The 17,324-nt window shown below is 43.7% G+C and overlaps 1 protein-coding gene across 9 annotated transcripts in view; it reads right to left on the bottom strand.

Moving 5' to 3' along the window:
* SMARCA2 (SWI/SNF related BAF chromatin remodeling complex subunit ATPase 2) overlaps window positions 1-17,324 on the bottom strand; it is a 403,813-nt gene that overhangs the window by 140,083 nt on the left and 246,406 nt on the right. For all 9 annotated transcript variants that reach the window (XM_077249116.1, XM_077249118.1, XM_077249115.1 and 6 more), the window contains exons 19-21: window positions 10,213-10,455; window positions 3,440-3,553; window positions 3,161-3,268 (exon numbers count right to left, since the gene is read on the bottom strand). In XM_077249116.1, coding sequence (XP_077105231.1) covers window positions 3,161-3,268; window positions 3,440-3,553; window positions 10,213-10,455 — 465 coding nt within the window. The remainder of the gene's footprint in view (window positions 1-3,160; window positions 3,269-3,439; window positions 3,554-10,212; window positions 10,456-17,324) is intronic.

Raw genomic sequence — 17,324 nt, 5'->3', positions numbered from 1 at the left:
TCATCAAAACGACGCATACGTAAGCATCCGCATGACCTGCGTACCTAATGTTAAAGATAGGTACACAGGCCGCATGCGGACGTAGGTGGAGCTGAGAGGTGGAGGTGCGGCCGTGGGCGGGGCTTCACGGAGGAAGTCCGCAGCTCAGCAAAACGCTAGTGTGAAACTAGCCTAAGTTGCCTGAGGGGGTCTAGTTTCCAAAATGGTGTCACTTATAGGGGGTTTCCACTGTTTAGGCACATATGGAGTTCTCAAAACATGACATGGCGTCTGCTCTCGATTACAGACAAATTTATGCTCAAAAAGTCAAACGTTGCTCCTTCCCTTCCGAGCCCTGCCATGCACTCTAACAGTGGTTCTCCCCCACATATGGGGTATCGACGTAATCAGGAGAAATTGCACAACAAATATTTGGGCTCATTTACTCCTGATACCATTGTGAAAATAATTTTAAAAAAAGTGTCTTAAGTAAAATTTGTGTGAAAAAAAGTTAAATGTTAATTTCTTCCTTCCACGTGGCTTCAGTTCCTGTGAAGCACCTGAAGGTTAATAAACTTCTTGAATGTGGTGTTTAACACCTTGAGGGGTGCAATTTTTATAATGGTGACAATTTTGTATTTTCTGTGATACAGGCGCCTCAGTCACTTCAAATGTACTGTGGTCCCTATAAAACTGGTTTTGTAAACTGTTGTAAAAATGAGAAATCGCTCGTCAACTTTCAATCCTTACAACTTCCCAATAAAATAAAAATGTTTCAAAAAAATTGTGCTGATGTAAAGTAGAAATGTGGGAAGTGTTACTAACTATCTTGTGCTATATGCATCTATGATTTAAGGGTATAAAAATTAAACGTCTGAAAATTGTGAAATATCACAAAGAAAACAATCTCAGAATCAGTGGGATCCGTTGAAGCATTCCAGAGTTCTCAACGTGAAACTGGTCAGATTTCAAAATTTATTCCTGGTCATTAACCTACAAGGTGGCTCGATCCTTAACCACTTCATGACCGAAGCTTTTTTCCGTTTTGCTACCCTTCTTCTCAGAGCCATAACTGTTTACATTTTCCGTCAATATGGCTGCGTAAGGGCTTGTTTTTTGCGGGACAAGTTGTACTTTTGAACGACACCATTGGTTTTACCATGTCGTACTACCAGAAAACGGGGAAACAATTCCAAGTGCGGTGAAATTGCAAAAAAAAGCGCAATCTGACACTTGTTTTTTGCTTGGCTTTTTTGCTAGGTTCACTAAATGCTAAAAGTGACCTACCATTAAGATTTTCCCAGTCATTTACGAGTTCATAGACACCAAACACGTCTAGGTTCTCTCTTATCTAAATTCCAAACTTTGCTAAAAAAAATAAATAAAAAAAAATATATAATTTGTGCCATTTTCCGATACCCGTAGTGTCTCCATTTTTCGTGATCTCGGGGTTGGGTGAGTGCTTATTTTTTTGCGTGCCGGGATGACGTTGTTGCAGATACGATCTTTTGATCGTCCTCTTATTGCATTTTAATGCAACGTTGCGGCGACCAAAAAAACCGTAATTTTGGTGTTTTGACCATTTTTCTTGCTACCCCGTTTAGCGATCAGGTTAATCGTTTTTTTATTGATAGATCGGGCAATTCTGAACGCGGCGATTCCAAATATGTGTATGTTTGATTTTTCTTTATTGTTTTATTTTGAATGGGGCGAAAGGGGGGTGATTTGAACCTTTATATTTTTAAAACCCTTTTTTTTTTTTTTCCACTTTTGGCATGCTCCAATATTCTCCATGGGAGACTAGAAGCTTCCACAACCCAACTGGCTCTGCTACATAGAGATGATTTACCAGATCGCCTCTATATAGCAGAATTACTCACTTGCTAAGAGCGTCGACCACTGGGTGGTGCTCACAGTAATCTGGCACTGACAGCCATAGAGGTCTCCAGGACACCTCTGGTTGTCATGCCAACAAACCGGTGATCCGTGATCACGTGACGAGGGTCACTGGTGGGCGGGTTTCCAGCCCGATGGCCAGAAGCGCAAGTTAAATGCCGCTGTCAGCATTTGACAGCAGCATTTAACTAGTTAATAGCCGCAGGTGGATCACCAAGGAAGGGAGTCCAATGTCAGCGTACTATTATGCCTGACATCGGAAAGGAGTTAGGGGGATAAAGTGAGAAAGGGGGTGGGATCAAATATGTAAATTATTTACTTTTTTAAATCTTCTTAGGAGACTTCTGGCACAAGTTTGGGTTTTCTTGATCTAATACGGCACCGATTGGAGCCTACAGCAGGCTCCCCAGCTACAAGAATTCATTGGCACCCCACAAACACATCTTGAATTGTGAAGGGTTAAACTAAGAAAAATTAAAGCAGGCTTCATTTTCTGCTTACTCAATCTTGCGGTTTTGAGATAAATTTTAGTTATTAGGTTAAAGTTCATAGTTGTTATGAGACCTTGATTGTTTCAGCCTGAACAAGATATGACACTGAGGGTATATTGTTCTACGGGACCTTGACGTACAGGCTGTTCCTGCATTCTTATAGGTTAAGAACTGTGATCGTGTTCTTATGTTGATTAGTTAAAGTATAACTTCTAAGATTATGAAAAGTGCGACACAATAAACGGGGCTTAGAGATCTTCTCGATCCCCCCAAACAGAGACACGTCTCCGTCTGGTCATTTTCAGTTGCCGGCAACGCCCTGTGGATCAATTTGAAAATCACTGTCAACCATCAAGGGTCACTTCAGATCCTCCCTCAACAGAATCAATGGGAGCAAAAGCATTAGCATACTAGTAATCCAGTTGATGTTTTTCAGTCAGATGTCGACTATTATGTCTTACATCAGAAATCACTTCAGCCATAATTTACCCAATTCCACAAACATGTACAAATGAATCCTGGAGTTTAAAATACATTTTCCCTAGTTTTAAATAATGATTAGATGACTCTACTTGAATGAGACAAAACTGCAGGCATTAAAGAGGATACAATTCTCGCATGAGCGCTGAGGTCCCCTCAAACAGCTGATCGATGCAGCGGAAAGTCTCAGCCCCTCACACAGATCTGGAATTGATGCTCTATCCTAAAGGCTGGAAAATGTCTTTAAAGTCACAACGTGTCATTCACATAAAACAAATCTATTCCACCATCATGTACAGCACTCATCTACATACCTTCTTATCTTTTTCTGAACCGTCGGTAAGGAGAATGCCTTTTCCTTGCATATGGCGATAAAGAATCTTCTGGAGGGCTGACATATCACATTTGATTACATATTCAACCTGATAGAAATATGAAGGAAAAAAGTCTGCAAACACAGATTGGATGTTTTGTGCTGTGGTCCTGCTAATGCCCATAAAGGACATGCCACTATGCTCCCTGATAGAAATCATTTTTAAAATGCTTTACATGCAAATGGTGACAGAAATATAAACACAGTTACTTTTACAAACCTTTTCTGGTAACTGTGACTCCACTTCTTTTTTCAACCGTCTTAACAGGAATGGTCGTAACACTTTATGTAGACGACGAATGATCAGTATAGTTTCTTCTTCATTTAAATCCACCTAGCATCATTGAAAAGATATATAAAATACGGAGAATAGAACACTGAAATGGAGTAAGGCAAAAAGAAAAAAAGGGGGTATTGTGGGAGGAGTGTTCTCAGACATGACAGCGGGGCCTATTTTCTAGTTGGAATGGACAGTAGAGGTCTCAGATATCAGGGTTATTAAAGTGTCGCTATAGAAATGTGGTAAATATGTTTATTAAAAAAAACAGTGGGTCTAAAAGATTTGGGTATAGGATTGGGAAAAAAAAACTGGAAACTGGACCTTGCAAAAGATCGCAATGCACATTGTAAAAACAAGATTTTTGGTTACTCACCGTAAAATCTTTCTCAGAGCCTTCAATGGAGGACACAGGAAACTATGGGTGTATGCTGCTGGCACTATGCAAAAAAAAGTTAGCTCCTCCCCAGCAGTATACACCCACCAACTTTAACGAAGTTAATCAGTTAATGAGAAAGCAGTATAAGAAACCACATAATAACAAGAATAAACCACAGAACCCACAACTAACAAAAGAAAGAAAATACAGCATGCTAAGGAGGTGTCCCTCAATTAAGGCTCAGAGAAACAGATTTTACGGTGAGTAACCAAAAATCCTGTTTTCTCCATCGCTTCATTGGGGGAACCAGTTAACCATGAGACATCCCAACGCAGTCTCTGGGGTGGGAAAACAGTACAATCTCCATTTAGGTCAGAGAACTAGCCACTGATGCTTGCAAAATTCTCCTACCGAGGTTGGCATCTGCCGAGGAGTAGGTATGAACTCTGTAAAATTTGGCAAAATGTGTGAATAGAAGACTATCGCCACTGCCTTGCAAAGTTGTAAGGTGGATGCCTGATGGCGAGCAGCAAAGGAGGCATCCACTGCTCGGGAAGAGTGGGCATTAATCCCAGGGGAAGGTGATCTGTTCTTAACTCGGAAGGCCTCTAAGATAGCCCCCCGGATCCAGAGGGCAATCATGGCCTTTGACGCCGGAAGGCCTCTACGAGAACCCTCAGGGACAACAGAGAATCCGTCCTCCGGAAGGGAGCTGTTCTAGAAAGATAATCGCGAATTGCGCTGACCAGGTACAATCTGTTCAGAGAGCGCTCCAGGGGATGCACCAGAGAAGGACAGAAGGAAGGAAGAAGTCCTCATTGAGATGAAAGGCGGAAACTACCTTGGAAAGAAAAGAGTGGACTGGCCGCAATACTACCTTACTCTGATGTAGAATAAGGAAGTGAGAACGACAAGAAAGTATTTGTTGTTCTGAAACCTGCGTGATGGAAGTAATGGCCGCTAGAAAAACTACCTTCCAAAATAGAAAAGGACAGAGACTACTCCGAGCGGTTAAAAAAAGGGGGGGGGGGGGACACCTGAGAACTTACAGAACCAGGTTCAGGTCCCAGGGATCCAATGGCGGTCGATGTGAGGGAGCCACATGGACCACTCCCTGAAAAAAGCTTCACGCTCTGAGGTTATACCTTGAGTGCTTTTGAAAAAGAATAGACAAAGCGGAAACTTGGACCTTCAACGAGCTGAGAGCAAGCCCTGCATCTAATCCAGCTTGAAGTAAGGCCAGAATAGAAGGAAGACAGACCTTAGGTGCGGTCTGATTAGACTAACACCATCGGAAGAAGGCTTTCCAAATCCGATAGACTCGAAACCATGCAAGCTTCTGAGCTTGGTTCACTGTCTGAATCACCCGGAAGATCTTAGAACCATGGTTTCAATAGCCACACCATCAAAATGAGTGACCGAAAATGAAGGTAGCAAATGGGGCCCTGAGAAAGGAGATCTAGTTGGTCCAGAAGTCTCTAAGAGGTGTTTCCTGGGGTGGGGGCATAAGGAAGAACCTGCCGCTTCAAAGGCTGACTTGGCAAATAATTTCATGAGTATCATTTGGGTCCTGAAAGCAAGACTTACAGAAAGATTTTGCTCAGTAAACTACAAACACTGTCACGCAGTATTGTGGGGAGGAAAAAACATTTTTTATTCTTCACCAAAATGGCTTCGAATATATTTTTTTCTCCCCACAATACTGTATGACTAACTCATAAATGAATATATACATTTTATCCATTGTATCATGCTACAGCGCAGGCGCCGCCATTTTGATGAATGTTTTTTTTTGTTTTGTTTTTTTTTAAATCTACCACACAATATTCTATGCAGGATGTAAAATAGGGAGCAGGTCACTAAAGGATCAGTGATCCGTCATAAGCCCATAAAGATGCATAAGTAAGCAGAGCAACACTTAAAGCCTCGGCCACAAGCCTGCCCCAAAGCACGAGAATCTCATTAACAGAAAATTGCAAATACAGATTATTAAAACTACCACAAGACAGATTTCATCAACCAGGGTATCATTTTAATCAGTATACCGGCGCCAACCTGACACGGTTTGTAGTTTACTGAGCACAGTCCTGCTGACAGGTTCACTTTAAGGGATGCCGATAAAAATGAGGTAACTGGGAAAGGCATCCACTCATCTGGTGTGGTTGGTACAAGAAACATGTAACTGACATAGATATATCAGCTGATGCAAGGAAACCAGTCACTGGGTGGACCAAACAGTAAAATCTGGAGATGTCGTTCATGTGCTGCTGATGAGGAATATATAATGCATCCAACGGATTATAAATGTTATAATTTATTACAGGATTTCAGTCAACGAGTTTCACGACCGCGCAGGACCTCTTCAGAAAGTAACCAGGTTACACGTTGACTGTGAAAACTTGTAATTAATGTTATAATTTAACATCCGTTGGATAAATTGTATTATTATTATTTATAGTTATTGCGCCATTTATTCCATGGCGCTTTACATGTGAGGAGGGGTATACACTGTATGCAGAATTATTAGGCAAGTTGTATTTTGATCACACGATACTTTTTATACATGTTGTCCTACTCCAAGCTGTTCAGGCTTGAGCGCCAACTACCAATTAAGTAAATCAGGTGATGTGCATCTCTGTAATGAGGAAGGGTGTTGTCTAATGACATCAAAACCCTATATAATGTGTGCTTAATTATTAGACAACTTCCTTTCCTTTGGCGAAATGGGTCAGAAGAGAGATTTGACGGGCTCTAAAAAAAAAGTCCAAAATTGTGAGATGCCTTGCAGAGGGATGCAGCAGTCTTGAAATTGCCAAACTTTTGAAGCATGATCACCGAACAATCAAGTGTTTCATGGCAAATAGCCAACAGGGTCGCAAGAAGCGTGTTTGGCAAAAAAGGCGCAAAATAACTGCCCATAAATTGAGGAAAATCAAGCGTGAAGCTGCCAAAATGCCATTTGCCACCAGTTTTGCCATATTTCAGAGCTGCAACGTTACTGGAGTAACAAAAAGCACAAGGTGTGCGATACTCAGGGACATGGCCAAGGTAATGAAGGCTGAAAAACTACCACAGAAATATCTTAAGACTGACTTTTCAAAGGTTTTATGGACTGATGAAATGAGAGTGACTATTGATGGGCCAGATGGATGGGCCAGAGGCTGGATCAGTAAAGGGCAGAGAGCTCCACTCCGACTCAGACGCCAGCAAGGTGGAGGTGGGGTACTGGTATGGACTGGTATCAAAGATGAACTTGTGGGACCTTTTCGGGTTGAGGATGGAGTGAAGCTCAACTCCCAGACCTACTGCCAGTTTCTGGAAGACAACTTCTTCAAGCAGTGGTACAGGAAGAAGTCAGTATCGTTCAAGAAAAACATGATTTTCATGCAGGACAATGCTCCATCACATGCCTCCAACTACTCCACAGCGTGGCTGGCCAGTAAAGGTCTCAAAGAAGAAAAAATAATGACATGGCCCTGTTATTCACCTGATCTGAACCCCATAGAGAACCTGTGATCCCTCATAAAATGTACGATCTGAAGGGAGGGAAAACAGTACACCTCTCGGAACAGTGTCTGGGAGGCTGTGGTGGCTGCTGCACGCAATCTTAATCGTAAACAGATCAAGCAACTGACAATCTATGGATGAAAGACTGTTGAGTCATCATAAAGAAAGGTGGCTATATTGGTCACTAATTTTGGGGGGTTTTGTTTTTGCATGTCAGAAATGTTTATTTCTAAATTTTGTGCAGTTATATTGGTTTACCTAGTGAAAATAAACAAGTGAGATGGGAATATATTTGGTTTTTATTAAGTTGCCTAACAATTCTGCACAGTAATAGTTACCTGCACAAACAGATATCCTCCTAAGATAGCCAAATCTAAAAAAAAACCACTCCAACTTCCAAAAATATTAAGCTTTGACATTTATGAGTCTTTTGGGTCGATTGAGAACATAGTTGTTGATCAATAATAAAAATAACCCTCTAAAATACAACTTGCCTAATAATTCTGCACACAGTGTACATAGTAAAAACAAGTACAATAATCTTAAACAATTCAAGTCACCACTGGTATATGAGGAGAGAGGACCCTGCCCATGAGGGTTCACAATCTACAAGGGATGGGTGCGTATAGAGTAGGCGAGGGTAGAACTGGTCGTGCAGTGACTTAGTCGGCCTATGGTTACTGCAGGTTGTAGGCTTGTTGGAAGAGGTAGGTCTTCAAGTTCTTTTTGAATGTTTTAATGGTAGGCGAGAGTCTGACATGTTGTGGTAGAGAGTACCAGAGTAGGGGTGATGCGAGAGAGAAATCTTGTATGCGATTGTGGGAAGAGGAGATAAGAGAGGAGTAGAGAAGAAGATCTTGTGAGGATCGGAGGTTGCGTGTAGGTAAGTACCGGGAGACCAGGTCACAGATGTATGGAGGAGAAATGTTCTGGATGGCTTTCTATGTCATGGTTAGGGTTTTGTACTGGAGTCTCTGGCCAATGGGGAGCCAGTGAAGGGATTGACAGAGGGGAGAGGCCGGGGAATAGCGGGGGGACAGGTGGATTAGTCGGGCAGCAGAGTTTAGAATAGATCTGAGGGGTGCGAGAGTGTTCAAAAAGAGGACACAGAGCAGGAGGTTGCAGTAGTCAAGGCGGGAGATGATGAGGGCATGGACTAGGGTTTTTGCAGATTCTTGGTTTAGGAATGTACGGATTCGTGAAATATTTTTGAGTTGAAGTCGGCAGGAAGTGGAAAGTGCTTGGATATGTGGTTTGAAGGAGGGATCAGTGTCAAGGAATACCCCAAGGCAGCGAGCTTGTGGGACTGGGGAGAGTGGGCAGCCGTTTACTGTAATGGATAGGTCCGTTGGGGGGGCTCGAGTGAGATGGGGGAAAGATGATGAATTTTTGTCCATGTTAAGTTTTAGAAATCTAGTGGAGAAGAAGGATGAAATAGCGGACAGACATTGAGGGATTCTGGTTAGTAGGGTGGTGATATCTGGTCCAGAGATGTAGATCTGTATGTCGTCGGCATAGAGGTGATACTGAAAGCCATGAGATTCTATGAGCTGTCCCAGGACAAAGGGGTATATATTCCTCATCAGGAGTGCATGAGCAACATCTCCTCCAGATTTTAGTCCTTTAGAGTTAGGCATGATAGAAGAGGGGAAGCTCAGTAACAAATGCCAGAGGTTAGGGGAAAGAAATAAAAAAGGGGCTGCTGAGGAGAGTGAAAGTCTGCAAGGCAGAGCTTACCCCACAGGAAAGCGGAGGTCCTGCAAGTTGATCCCAGGGTTCAGAATCACTGGCTGAAGAGGCTTCTGTGCTGCGGTTTCCTGAGAGCTGGAAAATGGCAACCATGGGGAGGAAGAGACAGGCTTCCCTGAGAGGAAAAGGTGCGCAGCTTCCCGCACCAGAGGAGAAAAGGGGCTATGTTCGGGGCGGATGAAAAGCCCACGTGATAAGGAGGGAGTGAGGGGGTGGAGTCACACTGAAGTCAGAGCCTCAAGTGAGAAGAGAGGCCAGCGCAAGATGGGGTTGCAGCACGGAGGACTTGTCCTGTGAAAGAAAGACATCCCAATGGCCAGTACAGTGAAATACACAGGTACACAATTCTAAACCCCACCACACAAGTACAACCCCAGTCTAGTGGATCCTGTTACATCAAATCCATGATATCAGCCCTGATAGATCATCTCTTGGCCAGACACTCCACTGTATAAGACTGGACCTGATAAAAAAAAGGGGGTACCTCTGTCACTGAAGATGTCATGGATGTAATAACAGACATCCAAACCTCAAATGATTATAGAATGTCTAACTCCTGACACAGAGAGGCTCTGGTGAGCGAATGGGCAGAAGCGGGGGGCGAGGACCAATGTTCAGATAACCTGAACATTATTAATGTCTTAGGGGCTGTGGTCCTGCTGGATAGACAGATGAGTATACGGTGTGTCAGTTCACACAGTACTCTGTCTCTATGGGGATTACAGTGTGACTGTTCACACTGTATCCCTCCAAGGGACAGAAGAGGGAACCCTCTGAAAAAGAAAGGGGAAATCATTTCTGAAAAATGTTGAAAACCGAGGTATATATGGTCTAGTGAAAGACACTAGTCCAGCTCCTACTGACTAAGCTAACCTGATTATCTTAGTGCCAACTGGTGGGGTGTACACGGCTGAAAAGGAGATCATTTTTTGTGCATAGTGGCAGCAGCATACACCGATGGTTTCCTGTGTCCCCCCAATGAAGCGATAGAGAAATATACATTTTTAGTGCATATCTAGTTACTTTATGTTACTCCAGATCAACATATAATCTCTCCAGACCAGCAACTAGAGTAATTTACCCTCTCTCCTGTCATGGCAAATGGAGCATTGAACCACTGTTCAAAGGTGCTGCAGCTTTTAAAGATGGTGGGCAAAAGAAAATTCAGCAGGGCCCAAAGCTCGGGCAGTTTGTTCTGGAGTGGAGTGCCTGTTAGAAGAATACGCCTAGGAGCCACATAATGGGTGTTAAGCACTTGTGTTAACTTGCAGTGGTGATTCTTCATTCGATGGCCTTCATCCACAATCATGTACTTCCATCGTATCTTTAAAGAAAAATAAATAAATGTAAGTACATTGATAAAATACATTTCAGAAAATACATTGAGAAAAATTATAGGGCTTTCACCTACAACAGAGCTAAAAATAATGCTTGTTGCAACAAGACACTGAAGTTCAATTTTTACCACCATGTTTCTGAAACTCTAATAATCAAACTAATGATACATTTTGTGAGCCAGTTTTTCCCTAGTTGACCTGTCAGCGGGTCAAAAGCAACTAGTGCTTTAGGATACGCTCACAACAGCCGAGTGCCATGTGAAGTTTTATCAGATAGCACTTGGCCAATGTTATACTATGGGGCAGTGCAGATCCGCAATTATTTTGTCATGCTGATTCGGCATGAGAAAACAATCACAGCATGCTGCGAGTGCATCTGATGATCAGATCAAGCGCCCACATACAAAGTCTAGGAGTGCGTGTGAAATATTGGACTGCACTTGGATGTCATCTTTAGATAGCAAAAAAACATGGCATATTATCATATATATACTTTTTAAAAAAAAAATGTATATTCAGGAGAACATCAGGAATTAGGTAAGAGCAAAACGTAGCCACTTCTAAACCTAGTGACAGGTCTTTCAACTCACTGATCAAGATGTGAATGTTTGGTTAATGTAAATTCCCACACGTCACACATTATGACTTTGTAAGAGTAAAGTCACACGGAGGCAATGTATGAAATCAGGAGCTCCCTTACCTAGGCATAACAGATCGACAGTGGCCAAGGAAAAGAATACACGCAATAAATATATTTTATCTCCAGCTTGCACAATGCTTCATATATGAAGAATTGGAGAGCTACCCAAAGCACCTTCCCAGGATGCAATTATTTTCTCAGGCCGAGTTCTTGCCAACAACTTCAAATAAAATCATTTTAATGCCTCGGTAAGTCCCCATCAACATGTATTAATGGGATTATATATTAATCCATCTAAACAATGTAGGACCAGGCAGTTTGTAAGTGCCGTGTAAATAGAATAGTCAGAAAGCGCTCATTCCCATCTGCTGGTAATCCCCTCAGCTGACCACACTGGCATCAACAAGAACCATACATAATGATGCAGAATACTGCAGCGCTGACTGACTGAAGATTCCTAAAGGAAATGTGCACCTTCACAATATTCCCTTTTGCTCCAGTAATAACGGTGTCCACAGCACCCATGCAGATCTGTCTTTACAGTAAGGGTAAAAGCAGTCTGACCCCGCACTCACACCATCTTCTTGGAGACCTACCCAATGTGCAAATCCGTGAAGTAGGTGCTGGACGAACAAGTAGGACTGCAGCATCAGACAGCAGAATGTGTTACCATGAATACTTTTAGATTAAAGCAGTAAAAACACAAAAAAATCATGTGAAAGATTACAGTTTTTACTCCTTTCTGCATTGTATAAAATGGTTCTTGTATGTACAACATGCACTGGCAAAGTTGCTACACTTCATTTTCGATGTACTGGGGCAATGAAAAACTGAACAGTAAACAGCCACAAAGGCACAAGGATACATCGTTTGGCTCCATAAAGGTGGAGGTGGGGGAGAACCTGTGGCCGTGCACGTATGACCACCTCTATTCAAGGACTTGCTCACGGCAGTCATGCAACAAGGAGAAAAAGATGCTTCGGGATCGTTATTCTAGTGATTATCCTCTAGGTAGGTGATCCATGTCCACGGTTAGATAACAGCTATAAGAATATACTAGAGAAAAATGGTGCACACATAATAAATCTGCCTACCTGCATGATACAACCTCATATTGAGCGATTCATTTACCCAAATATGAACAGTCGGGCTTAAAGGGGTTGTGCAATCCAAATCGATAAATCTGCAGTCACTTATGAATCCCCGCAGTGCACGCCCTGTGCACTGCGGGGAATCGCCGGTTTCTGAGGCAGGACTGTTTGTGTTATATATAAAAACATTTAGGATTGAAAGTCCTCAGTGGTTGATACCTTTTTAATGGCTAACTGAAAAGATGGTAACAAATTGCAAGCTTTCCAGGCTACTCAGGTCTCTTCATCAGGCATAGACTAATGTAAATTCTGAAGAATCACATATTTATACACAACACACAAGAAAAAAACACATGGATAAGACAGGTGGCATGAAGCAGAATTACCATTATGTGAGTGGTAAATAGTTATGTCCATAAATATTGGAACAGTTCATAGATAAGGAGTGTGAATGTTTTATTGTCCTCTGAATGGGTCTGGTTATGTGTTATGATGTCCCCACACGGTCTGAGGAGCAAATGTTTTAATTGATGTAAAAAGACAAATCCATGTGACACATTCATTCCTGCACTTCACGTCCCCTGTCTTATCTATGGCATCTTCACGTCACCCGTCTCAGGAGAACTACACCTGTGGTTGACGTAGGATGCAAGAAGCAATAAGGACAGTGATCACAAGAACAGAGCATACACCGGCTTAAGACCAGTGACACCCATCTGATCGGACCACCCCGTAGGAGAGTATAATAAAATCTCTTTTTTGTGTTATGCAGAGCACATTGAGGACATACATACAGCATTCTAGAATACTGTATATGAGGGCTTATAGGTGCTGGCCCTACTTTCTATGAGAAAAACCTGGTGGCAGGTTCCCTTTAAAAAAAACTTCATATAGTCAATGTTTGCGTGTATCTTGATGCATAGCTTGCTTCTGTATTCAAGAAGCACAAGCATCAACTTTTTTATCCTGTTAACCCCATCATGACCCCAGCTCTTTTCGGTTTTGCATTTTCGTTTTTCGCTCCCCTCCTTCCCAGAGCCATAATTTTTTTATTTTTCCATCAATATGGCCATGTGAGAGCTTATTTTTTGCAGGACAAGTTGTACTTTTGAACGACATCATTGGTTTTAGCATGTCATGTACTAGAAAATAGGGAAAAAATTCCAAGTGCGGTGAAATTGCAAAAAAAAGTGTAATCCCACACTTGTTTTTTGTTTGTCTTTTTTGCTAGGTTCACTAAATGCTAAAACTGACCAGCAACTTTGATTCTCCAGATCATTACGAGTTCATAGACACTAAAAATGTCTACGTTATTTTTTATCTAAGTGGTAAAAATTTTTTCCAAACTTTGCTTTAAAAAAAAAAAAAAAAACAATTGTGCAATTTTCCGATACCCGTAGCGTCTCCATTTTTCGTGATCTGGGGTCAGGTGATAGCTTATTTTTTAAGTGCCGAGATGACGTTTTTATTTATACCATTTCGGTGCAGATACGTTCTTTTGATCGCCCGTTATTGCATTTTAATGCAATGTCGTAGTGACCAAAAAACGTAATTCTGGGGTTTAGAATTTTTTTCTCGCTACGCTGTTCAGCGATCAGGTTAATCCTATTTTTATTGATAGATCGGGCGTTTCTGAACGCGGCGATACCAAATATGTGTATGTTTGACTTTTTATTGTTTTATTTTGAATGGAGCGAAAGGGGGGGTGATTTAAACTTTTCTTTTTATTTTTTTCATATCTTTTAAAACTTTTTTTTTTTTTTAACTTTTGCCATGCTTCAATAGTCTTCATGGGAGGCTAGAAGCTGGCATAGCCTGACCGGCTCTGCTACATAGGAGCGATGCTCAGATCGCTCCTATGTAGTAGAATTGCTGCATTGCTATGAGCGCCGACCACAGGGTGGCGCTCACAGCAAGCCAGCATCAACAACCATAGAGGACTTCAATAGATCTCTAGTTGTCATGCCGACGCATCGCTGACACCCCAAATGGCTGGAAGAACTAGTTAAGTACCGCTGTCAGCATTTGACAGCGGCATTTAACTAGTTAATAGCGGCGGGTGGATAGCGATTCCACCCGCCGCTATTGCGGGCACATGTTAGTTGTACAAAACAGCTAACATGTCCCGGCTTTGATGCGGGCTCACCGCTGGAGCCCACATCAAAGCACGGGATCTGACCTCGGACATACTATTCCGTACGAGGTCAGAAAGGGGTTATTATATTGCAATCGTCATTACATAGCACTGTATACTTACAATTGCTCATTTGCCTTTCTACCCAGCTAATTCTTCCCTTTTCCATTAGGTCTGTGACAATGTGATTAAAAAGGAGATTTTTGTGTACTCACCGTAAAATCTTTCTCTTAGCCTCTAATTGGGGGACACAGGACCATGGGTGTTATGCTGCTGTCCACAAGGAGGCGACACTATGCATAATCTGAAAAAGATTAACTGTGGCTCCTCCTGTGCAGTATACACCCCTGGACGGCATCAGCCTTCTCCAGTTTTGTGCAAAACGTAACATGAATAACATAATTATGCCTGTAAGAAGGCAACTATGTAACATGAATAACATAATTATGCCTGTAAGAAGGCAACTATTTACGAGCTCAAGAAAACAATATGAGAACTCAACAGTTAAAACGGCCCGGAAAGGGCAACAGGGTGGGAGCAGAGTCCCCCAATTAGAGGCTAAGAGAAAGAGATTTTACAGTGAGTACACAAAAATCTCCTTTACTCTGTCGCCTCATTGGGGGACACAGGACCATGGGACGTCCTAAAGCAGTCCCTGGGTGGGAAGCAATGGACGAATATTGTGCAGACAGGCCCCTATACTTAGGGCACCGAAGCCTGCAGGACACATCTACCCAGGCTCACATCCGCTGAGGACTGGGTATGAACCCTGTAGTGTTTAGTAAATGTGTGTAAGCTAGTCCAAGTGGCCACCTTACACACTTGTTGTGCCGAAGCCTGGTGCCGAATGGCCCAGGAGGCCCCTACCGCCCGTGTAGAGTGTGCCGTAATACCGGCTGGAAGAGGAGAATTCTTAAGGCGGTAGGCCTCTTGTATGGTGGATTTGATCCACCTGGCAAGGGTAGCTTTGGAAGCTGGCAGACCCTTGTGGCCGCCTTCCGGAAGGAGGAAAAGAGAATCAGACCTCTGGAAGGACGCAGTCCTAGACACGTATATACGCAATGCCCTGACAAGGTCAAGCGTATGCAGAGCCTTCTCCACTCTATGAACCGGAACCGGACAAAGGGATGGTAGTGAAATTTCCTCATTGAGGTGGAAGTCGGACACAACCTTCGGAAGGAAGGATGGGACCGTACGAAGAACTACTTTGTCCTGGTGAAAAGCCAGGAAGGGCCGTCTGCAGGAGAGTGCTGTCAGTTCAGACACCCTGCGTAGCGAGGTGATTGCCACCAGGAAAACCACCTTCTGGGAAAGAAGGCGGAGCGGGACCTCCTTAAGGGGTTCGAAGGGTGGTTCCTGCAATGCTGTCAGGACCAGGTTGAGGTCCCACGTTTCTAGTGGTCGTCTGTAGGGGGGAACCAATCGGGAAACCCCCTGAAGGAAAGCCCTTACTTGCGGCTTGGTAGCAATGCGCCTTTGAAAAAGCACTGAGAGGGCTGACACCTGGCTCTTAAGCGAGCCCAATGACAGCCTGGAATCCAGACCCGATTGGAGAAAACCAAGTACTTTGGGTAGGGAATAAGGGAGTGGGATCTGGCCACGAGATTCGCACCAGGTAAAGAAAGCTTTCCAGGTACGGTAATAAATCTTGACAGAGGCTGGTTTCCGTGCTCTGATCATGGTTCCAATGACGTCCGTCGAGAGCCCTGCCTGGGTTAGAACCCAGGTCTCAAGGGCCACACCGTCAAATTGAGAGCCCCTGAGTTCTGGTGGTAGAACGGGCCTTGTGATAGAAGATCGTGGCGGTCGGGGAGACGCCAGGGGGCGTCTTCTGTGAGTTGTACGATGTCGGCGTACCATGTGCGTCTGGGCCAGTCCGGTGCAATTAGGATGGTTGGAACTCCCTCTTGTTTGATCTTCCTCACCACTCTGGATATCAGGGGGAGAGGTGGAAAAATATACAGAAGCTGGAACTGGGTCCAGTCCTGAACCAGAGCGTCTGCTCCGAGCGACCGCGGATCGTGTGTTCTGGCCATGAAGTTGGAGACCTTGGCATCGAAGTGGGATGCCATTAGGTCCACATCCGGGGTCCCCCAGCGGAGACAGATCTGTTGAAAAATTTCGGGATGGAGAGACCACTCTCCCGAGTCTATTCCTTCTCGGCTGAGGAAGTCTGCTTCCCAGTTGTCCACACCCGGAATGTGGACCGCCGAAAGAACCGACCCTGTGTCCTCCGCCCAGCGGAGGATGTGTGACACTTCTCGCATCGCCTGGGTACTGCGGGTCCCCCCTTGGTGATTCACATATGCCACAGCCGTGGCATTGTCCGACTGTATTCTGATGTGAGAGGCTGCCAGTAAGTGATGGAAGGCCCTCAATGCCAGAAGGATGGCACGAATTTCCAGGATGTTGATGGGCATGGTCGCTTCCACTGGGGACCACTTGCCCTGTGCCCTGTGGTGTAGGTGCACCGCACCTCAACCCGTCAGGCTCGCGTCGGTGGTCAGAACCTTCCATTGACCTGTGAGAAAGGATTTCCCCTTTGCTAGCGAGGTTGGCTTGAGCCACCAGTGCAGGGACCTCCTGGTTGACGACGTTAGCTGGAACTCCCTGTCGAGAGAAAAGGGATTCCTGTCCCAGGACTTGAGAATGGCTAGTTGGAGAGGTCTGAGGTGAAACTGGGCAAATGGGACAGCTTCTATTGCTGCTGCCATCTTGCCGAGGACTCTCATGGCAAACCGGAGAGATCGAGGGGGTTTGCAGAGGAGGGTGCGAACTGCTGTGAAGGGACAAATTAAGAAAGATTCTCCATTTTGTGCTTTTCGATTCTATTTTGCTGTTCTAAGATAAATTTTGTTAGTAGGCTAAAGTTTACAGCTGTTATGAGACCTTGATTGTTGCAATCTAAACAGAATATGAGACTGAGGGTGTATTGTTCTATGAAACTTTGATGCACAGACTGTTCCTGTATTTTTATAGGTTAAGAACTGT

This window comes from Ranitomeya variabilis, chromosome 1, assembly GCF_051348905.1.
Source record: "Ranitomeya variabilis isolate aRanVar5 chromosome 1, aRanVar5.hap1, whole genome shotgun sequence".
NCBI classification, from domain to species: Eukaryota; Metazoa; Chordata; class Amphibia; order Anura; family Dendrobatidae; genus Ranitomeya; species Ranitomeya variabilis.
Note: the sequence above shows the minus strand (reverse complement) of the source record. Positions and strands in the feature narration are given on the sequence as shown.